The 9623-nt window shown below is 36.8% G+C and overlaps 2 protein-coding genes across 2 annotated transcripts; both read right to left on the bottom strand.

Annotated features, from left to right (window-relative positions):
* Positions 1-784: 784 nt before the first annotated feature.
* LOC100893180 lies at positions 785-1135 on the bottom strand. Its single transcript, XM_003730444.1, has one exon. It carries the CDS (start codon positions 1133-1135, stop codon positions 785-787), a length of 351 nt encoding a protein of 116 aa, XP_003730492.1.
* A 582-nt stretch (positions 1136-1717) lies between these two features.
* LOC115925882 lies at positions 1718-2068 on the bottom strand. The gene has a single exon (XM_030989924.1). It carries the CDS (start codon positions 2066-2068, stop codon positions 1718-1720), a length of 351 nt encoding a protein of 116 aa, XP_030845784.1.
* Between the last annotated feature and the right edge of the window lie 7555 nt (positions 2069-9623).

Genomic DNA, 9623 nt, shown 5'->3' with positions numbered 1-9623 from the left:
AAAAGGGGACCCTCCCCGAAAATTAACTCTAAGAATACCAGGCAGAATAATGTATGGGATTTACGTGCAGGGTCTGTGTATAAATGCTTCAATGGTATTCAAATTACGATACGATTATATGTATTCATGTTTTCCTTTCTTGCGTCACCATAAGGGCGAGAGATGTCTCTATATAATTATCAAAGATAAAAGGTGAAATATACCTACTTAAAAACAAGACTTATATTCAGGGCCATGTGTCGCCCTGGGGGTGTCCTCTGTCCAATATTTCCCTTTGTTATGAGCATTTGGGATATTGCTTAGGCCTATTTCATTTTATGAATAACTACCCTCATCCCGTATTATGAATAGCGACCCTCTACTCCTATTATGAATAGTGACACTCATTTCGTATTGTGAAAAGCGAACCTCTACTCCCTTTATGAATAGCGAACCTCTGCTCCTATTATGATAAGCGAATCTATACTCCAATTATGAATAGCGACACTCTACTCCTATTATGAATAGCGAACCTCATTTCGTATTATGAATATTGACCCTATTATGAATAGCGACCCTTCATTCCTATTATGAATATCGACCCTTTATTCAAATTTTGAATATCGACCCTCTACTCCTATTATGAATAGCGAATCTCTACTCCTATTATGAATAGCGACCCTCTACTCCTATTATTAATAGCGAACCTCTATTCCTATTATGAATAGCGACCCTCATTTCGTATTATGAATATCGACCCTCTACTCCTCTTATGAATAGCGAACCTCTACTCCTATTGACTTACTTATGCCGTCCACGCAGGCCAGGGGCCTCGTGATGGCTTCTGTATGGTGATGGTATGCCAAGTCTTTCTGTCTGCAGCCAATCTTGAAGCATCTATCAGCCTTGGTATGGATCTTGCTTTGCAGTCCTCTGAGATGCAGTCAAGCCATCTTTTGGGTGGACGGCCTCTGGGTCGATTTCTTGCGACGTTTCCTTCAACAGCAATTTTTGGGTATCTTGTGGATTTCATTCGTAGGATGTGACCAAAATATTTGAGTCTTTTAGTCGAGACTTTGTCCATGAAATCTCGTTCCAGGTTGAGGGATTCTTTGATGTGCGTGTTTTTGAGCTTGTCTAGTCTTGTCACCCCCATTATGCGACGGAGGCATGCCATTTCAAATACTCCTATTATGAATAGATAATCTCTACTCCTATTATGAATAGCAACCCTCTACTCCTATTATAAATAGCGACCCTCATTTCGTATTATGAATAGCGAACCTCTATTCCTATTATGAATAGCGACCCTAATTTCGTACTAAAAATAGCGACCCTCGTTTCGTATTATGAATAGCGACCCTCTTCTCGTGTTATGAATCGCGACGCTAGTTTCGTATTATAAATCGCGACCCTCGTTTCGTATTATGAATAGCGACACTCATTTCGTATTATGAATAGCGAACCTCTATTCCTATTATGAATAGCGACACTCATTTCGTATTGTGAATAGTGACCCTATTATGAATAGCGACCCTTTATTCATATTATGAATATCGACCCTCTACTCCTATTATGAATAGCGAATCTCTACTCCTATTATGAATAGCGACCCTCTACTCCTATTATTAATAGCGAACCTCTATTCCTATTATGAATAGCGACCCTCATTTCGTATTATGAATATCGACCCTCTACTCCTCTTATGAATAGCGAACCTCTACTCCTATTGACTTACTTATGCCGTCCACGCAGGCCAGGGGCCTCGTGATGGCTTCTGTATGGTGATGGTATGCCAAGTCTTTCTGTCTGCAGCCAATCTTGAAGCATCTATCAGCCTTGGTATGGATCTTGCTTTGCAGTCCTCTGAGATGCAGTCAAGCCATCTTTTGGGTGGACGGCCTCTGGGTCGATTTCTTGCGACGTTTCCTTCAACAGCAATTTTTGGGTATCTTGTGGATTTCATTCGTAGGATGTGACCAAAATATTTGAGTCTTTTAGTCGAGACTTTGTCCATGAAATCTCGTTCCAGGTTGAGGGATTCTTTGATGTGCGTGTTTTTGAGCTTGTCTAGTCTTGTCACCCCCATTATGCGACGGAGGCATGCCATTTCAAATACTCCTATTATGAATAGATAATCTCTACTCCTATTATGAATAGCAACCCTCTACTCCTATTATAAATAGCGACCCTCATTTCGTATTATGAATAGCGAACCTCTATTCCTATTATGAATAGCGACCCTAATTTCGTACTAAAAATAGCGACCCTCGTTTCGTATTATGAATAGCGACCCTCTTCTCGTGTTATGAATCGCGACGCTAGTTTCGTATTATAAATCGCGACCCTCGTTTCGTATTATGAATAGCGACACTCATTTCGTATTATGAATAGCGAACCTCTATTCCTATTATGAATAGCGACACTCATTTCGTATTGTGAATAGTGACCCTATTATGAATAGCGACCCTTTATTCATATTATGAATATCGACCCTCTACTTCTATTACGAATAGCAAACCCTACTCCTATTATGAATAGCGAACCTCATTTCGTTTTATGAATAGTGACACTATTATGAATAGCGACCCTCTTTTCGTATTATGAATAGCGACCCTCTACTCCTATTATGAATAGCGAACCTCTACTCCTATTATGAATAGCGAACCTCTACTCGTATTATGAATAGCGAACCTCATTTCGTATTATGAATAGTGACACTATTATGAATAGCGACCCTCTTTTCGTATTATGAATAGCGACCCTCTACTCCTATTATGAATAGCGAACCTCATTTCGTATTATGAATGGTTAAAATATTATGAATGGCGACCCTCTATTCCTATTATGAATAGCGGCCCTCTACTCCTATTATGAATAGCGAACCTCATTTCGTATTACTGAGCTTTTTAATCTGTTAAAATCACGCAATTATTCACTTTTAAACTCTATTGCAACTATTGTTACAAACAAACACGACCCGTTTAAAATCAATGAATATCGGAGTGGAAATATTATTGCATGTTCACATTTATATATAACTTTATATTTTATATTTTTACTATGAACTTGAACGAATTTTGAATTTATATCTTGTAATGTCTGATTTCACATGTATTTATTGTAATGTAATTTTTTTATCAATTTGTAAAAAGTCACACAATTCAGCCTTCGGGCTGCGAGATGATTTTCAATAAAACAAACCATTTATATATTATGAATAGTGACAATATTATGAATAGCAAACCTCTCTTCCTATTATGAATGGCGACCCTCTATTCCTATTATGAATAGCGGCCCTCTACTCCTATTATGAATAGCGAACCTCTAGTCCTATTATGAATAGCGAACCTCATTTCGTCTTATGAATAGTGAAAATATGATGAATAGCGACCCTCTATTCCTATTATAAATAGCGAACCTCAGTTCGTATTATGAATAGTGACAATATTTTGAATAGCGACCCTCTATTCATATCATGAATAGCGAACCTCTACTCGTATTATGAATAGGGACTCCTACTCCTATTATGAATAGCGAACCTCTAGTCCTATTATGAATAGCGAATCTCTACTCCTATAATTAATAGCGACCCTCTACTCCTTTTATGAATAGCGACCCTCTCGTCGTATTATGAATAGCGACGCTCTTGTCGTTTTATGAATAGCGACCCTTATGAGTAATGAACATAATTTCGTATTATGAATAGCGACCCTCTTGTCGTATTATGAAAAACGACCCTAATTTCATATTATGAATAGCGGTCCTTATGATGAATGACCCTTACTGTGAATTATGAATAGCGACCCTCATATCACGTTATGAATAGCGGTCCTTACGATTAACGAACCTTATTTCTTTATGATTAGTGACCCTTTTTTACCATTATGAATAGCGGACCTGCAGGTATAGGAAGTTCCACGTCATGAATAGCGGTCCTTATGAATAACGGTCCTTATGTATAGCGAATGGACCCCAATACAATATCCCCCGTATTGATCACACCTCACCTCACCACCCCTCCCACCAACCTCTCGATACCACCAACCCCTCCCACTATCCCCTACCAACTCCTCCATGGAATATTACAAAGAAAAATAAATAGCATACAGTATATCGGGTAAAACCATCCGGTGCTTGATTCTCCCCTCTTCCTATCCACTATTTCTTTCGAAATGATATAGTTCAATACTTTTTCTGGCTAGTTGTACATTTATAAACCATGCAGCACCCACAACAAAAAGTGAGTCATTTGACACATTTAAGCATAATTTTCGTGAGTCAGGTGTAAATTGACTCATTAGTAACAACCAATGAGTCTCTATTGACTCATTTATATTTCACCAGTGTGTCAATCATGAGCTGACGCATTTGCAAAATGCTTCGACTGGCTCACATGGTCGTAAAAAATGAGTCAAGATCGACATAAGAGCATTTTAGAAGAAAAAAGTGAGTCAACTTGAAAGTGAGGCTGTATGCATGCGCGCGCATGCTTTCGTGACGTCATCCAAAAATGCGCATTCTCGAGCCATATTTGAATTCCCGATCGACGACGCGACGTCGCCATCTTATATCTTGGATTCAGAAGAGTTTTGACTGCAGCTAGTGAAAAATTGGTACGCATAATTATTCTTATGGTTTTAAACGATGATTTTTATGACTGGATTCGTGGGCTGAATCTTCTGATTATTATACAAATGATGCATGCGTTCATTTTACGATATCCGCACTCGAGTTGATGAGGCTGTGTGTAACTTAACTATAGATTCTACTGTATCGCACGAAGCCGTGTCGAATGAAAACATGCATGATCTTGCATCATTGTATTATAGAACGAAACTCCTAGATCCTTGTTATTTGATGTAAAACGAATTAATTCAAGATTGTTTCGTGACAGTATGGGTGACAAATGAATCTCAAGTTAAGGCTTAATTTAGTGCGTACAAAGTAGATTTTTCAGATTCGGGTAGCGGGACCACCGATTACATCGCTAAAATGTGATATTTTAGGATATATTTTCCATTGCAAATGTGGACAGTGACTCTGACATGGTATGGTATGTGTGTGATAGGCCTAGAGAGTAGGGGGGTCTATGTCATGATGCACCCACAACAAAAAGTGAGTCACCCTTACTCAAATTGATGAGTCACTGGTTTGTCCGTACAGCGAAACACTTGAAGGATCATGTGAGTCACTATGACTCGATACAAATGAGTCTCTTAGATAAATAAGACTCATTTGTATCGAGTCATAGTGACTCACATGATCCTTCAAGTGTTTCGCTGTACGGACAAACCAGTGACTCATCAATTTGAGTAAGGGTGACTCACTTTTTGTTGTGGGTGTGGAGCCTCTCTAACTTCGTGAATTCCAATTTTGGCACAAAACTAAAAAACAAAGAGGAAATATTCATGGATACTCACACGCACAATAATAATAATAGCCTAATAGTCCATTCCAAATTTTATTAAACCGAAACGGAAATTCTTTTTGCCCAATTGATCGTGAGCCCGGCAGCCACTGAGTAGCGCCAGATCGACGTTGCTCTATCCCTTATTGTTGAACGCCAAACAAGATAGCAACAACTCCCATCTTTTAACGTCTTTTGGTATGACGCGGCCGGGGTTCGAACCCACGACCTCCCGGTTGGTACGCCCTTCAGTATTTGAAACGATGCCCAAAAAGGCGCCACATAATCAAAAGGGGAATCTCAATAGAATTTAACTCTAAGAATACCATGCAGAATTATATATGGGATTTACGTGCAATGTGAGTACAGATATGCTTTACCGGCACAGTGTGTGGGTTATCGTGTCAAGATTGTGCATGATATCATATCAAAATATTCAAAATGACTCTATTGATCTACAATGGACTTGAAAGGTGTTTTACTTTCTTTCCAAACAATGTACATATTTTCCTTTTATGATGAAATCATAGATAATAAAGTTCAGTAACCATTCACTGAGATGCAAAATACGTCATGTAAGCGGGAAATAATCAAGTCCAGAAGGCTTTTAGCTGCTATCATTGGTATAATTATTGAACAGAGTCAGGTTGGATAAAAGGCCAGAAATGTTATCCTCGTCGTTCTAGGGCCAGACATTCTACTATTTAATTACACGTTCGGATTTTTATCTCTCAAATATTCTTATTTCTTATCGTTTTTATTCCCTTGATTGAACATATAGAATGTAAAACCATCCGGTGTTTGATGCATCCCTCTCTACATTTCATTCCGCATTTTCTTCTCGAAATGATAGAGTAGAATACTTTGTTTGGCTAGTTGTAAAGAGATAAATTCGTAAATTCTATTTTGTCACAAAACTGAATAACAAAGAGATTGAAATTCCTGGAGGGTACACATACACAATGGTATCCACTCTAGAATTGATGCGGTGACAAGAACAGGCGCCACCTTATCAAAAAGGGGAATCCCCTCGAAAATTAACTCTAAGAATACCAGGCAAGATAATGTATAGGGTTTACGTGCAGGGTCTGTATGGAAGAGCTTTAATGGCAAAGTGTGGGTTAACATTACGAAATTGTGCGTGAAATTACATCAAATCATGCGAAAATACTCTATTGATCTACAGGAGACTTGAAAGGTGTTTTGCACTCTTTCCAAACAATGTACAAATCTGCCTTTCATGATGGAACGGTGTACAAGATCCTCAGCTTGATACCCGAGGCTGGTCGCAGGTATACAAACCAATTAAGTGGTTACAAAACATTAAAAATAAACTCAAACTGATTGACGTATGGCGGAAAATGAACCCGCAAGGAAAGCAATTTACATGGCGACAACTATCGTTAGGAATCTATTCTAGACTCGATTATTGGCTTATTTCATCGTCACTATATTGTTACGTTCAAACTACCGATATAAGACCTGCCATCAAATGTGATCATTGTGCTGTATCATTAAGATTGAAAACAGATAGCGTTGAAAGGGGGAAAGGTCTTTGGAAGTTTAATAATTCATTGCTATGTGAAATTGATTTTAAGAACAAAATTAAAAACATCATACAAGCTTTAAAGTCTAGCCATAATCCAATGAATGCAAGAACTAAATGGGATATGTGTAAAATAAAAATACGAGAATTTGCCATGAAGTTTTCTAAACAGAGGCTGAAGGAAAAATCCAATCAGTACAAGAAAATGTATAATGAATATACAGAGGTTTGCAGAAAAGTTGACAGTAACCATACTAGAGAAGATATAGACAGAATGCTAGAAATAAAGAAAAAGATTGAAAAATGGCACACACATTTATGTAAAGGTGCATTTATTAGATCTCGAGAACGATGGATGGAAAAGGGTGAAAAGTCAACCAAGTACTTTCTCAATTTAGAAAAAAGAAATGGGAAAAGAAAGGAATTAGATTGTATTACAAACAAAGGGAAAATAATTACTGGAAACGAAAATATTCTTAGAGAAATAACTAAATATTATAGGGAATTGTACTCCAAGCATACATTTAATGATATCTCTGATATGAAAAAGTATTTAGAAACAACAAACTTAACTACTCTTTCTGAAGAAGAAGCTTTATTATGTGAAGGACCGATCACAGAGAAAGAATGTTTTGATGCGTTAAATTCAATGAGAAATAACAAATCTCCAGGCAGTGATGGTCTGACTGCAGAATTTTACAAGTGTTTCTGGGCTGACTTGAAGTGTATGTTGATCGACAGTTTAAATGAAGGATTTGCAAAACAAGAATTGTCTGAAAGCCAGAAGCAAGCTGTTATAACATTACTGCATAAAAAGGGAGACAAGCGTTTAGTAGATAACTGGAGACCGATCTCATTGTTAAACATTGACTACAAGATCCTTGCAAAAACGCTTTGTAAACGTTTGCATAATGTAATGGAAATTTTAGTCTCTCCCGATCAGACGGGATACTTAAAACAACGTTCTGCTGTGCAGAATATTCGTCTTGTCTTAGACGTGATTGATTACTGTAACTATGCAAATTCTCCTGGTATTTTGATTTTCTTAGATTTCAAAAAGGCTTTTGATAACATTTGTCATGATTTCCTATTTTTGTTATTAGATAGATTTAAGTTCAAAGAAACGTTTAAACATTGGGTCAAAACACTCTACAGTAATGCAATAGGCAGAGTTATTAACAACGGCTGGGTCTCTAAGGATTTCAGAATAGATCAAGGTGTAAGACAAGGTTGTCCGTTATCGGCTCTTCTCTTTATACTGGTTGCCGAAGTTATGGCTGTGAGAATAAAGCAAAATACCAACATAAAAGGTATTAGTATTTCGTTAAAAAATCCACCTGTCGTTGAAGAAAATATCAAAATATCTCAATTAGCAGATGACACGGTAATTTTTGTTAACGCTATAGAAGATGGAAACACTGCCATAAAAGAGGTGAAAACATTTGGGGTCTTAGCAGGGCCAAAACTGAATTTAATGAAAACCAATGTCATGTCAACTTCTTTTCAAGAAGAATGCTTAGATAATTTAGAATGGACTAATGAGCCCATTAAATACTTAGGTGTGTACATAACTCAAGGAAAGAAAGAATCGGAAAGTTTAAATTGGAACTTGAAACTGGAGAAAGTAAATTCGTTGCTGAGAGTTTGGAAAATGAGGAACCTGACATACTATGGGAAAATAACAATCATAAAAACGCTTATTGCTTCCCAATTTGTATATATTGCGACATGTTTACCAATTCCACAAAAGTTTGTTGTCAACCTAAACAGATTAATTTATAGCTTTCTTTGGGGATCAAAAAGGGAAAAAATAAAAAGAGGGGTTGTTACTCGTGCTGCAGAGGGGTGGGGTTTAAACATGGTAGATATACAAACCAAATTCCAATCATTGCAATTATCTTGGTTTTCAAAATATATGAAAGGGGGTAAGTCGCAATGGAGAATACTTTTTAGATATTGGATCAGTTTTATTCAAGACATACCATTAATTTTGAAAGTAAACTGCTCAAGCAAAGACATGTTCTCGCTATGTAAGATGTATAAGTTACCAATATTCTATGCTAACTTACTCACATATTGGTGCGAATTAAGATATGTTCATTTCCTGAATGTAAGAGACATATGTAATGAAATTCTGTGGTATAACAGTAACATCAAACATGAACGAAATGTTTTATTTTTTAAAAAATGGAATGTAAATGGAATCTGTAAAGTTAGTGATGTATTTGAAAACGGACAATGGGTGTCATGCAACACTCTCTTCGAACGTTTAGGTACAAGTTCTTTACTAGATAGCTTCAAACTCTCGAAACTAAAAAGGGCTTTTCCAAAAGTATGGGTAGAAAAAATAAGAAATAATAATCTTAATCCAATTGCAACAGAAGTTTCTGAAGGAATGTTTGAGATATCGAACTGCGACTTGATTAAATTAAGTCTCATGAAAGCAAAACACTTTTATATTCTTTTGAATGAGTTCAAAAAAGAAAATCCTCCGGTGTCATTGTTTTGGCAGGAAATACTGCAACTACCAAACAATTTTGAGTGGAGGCATGTTTTAGATTTTAAATTAAAAAAGATCAAAGACAACAGAGTAAGACAATTTAATTTCAAACTGCTTCATAAAGTTTTACCCTTCAAAGACAATCTTTACAAGTGGAAAATTACATCCGATATGCTTTGTACATATTG

The sequence above is a fragment of the Strongylocentrotus purpuratus genome, unplaced genomic scaffold, assembly GCF_000002235.5.
Source record: "Strongylocentrotus purpuratus isolate Spur 01 unplaced genomic scaffold, Spur_5.0 spur5_scaffold_19, whole genome shotgun sequence".
Taxonomy (NCBI): domain Eukaryota; kingdom Metazoa; phylum Echinodermata; class Echinoidea; order Camarodonta; family Strongylocentrotidae; genus Strongylocentrotus; species Strongylocentrotus purpuratus.
This window is presented reverse-complemented; position numbering and strand designations above follow the sequence as displayed.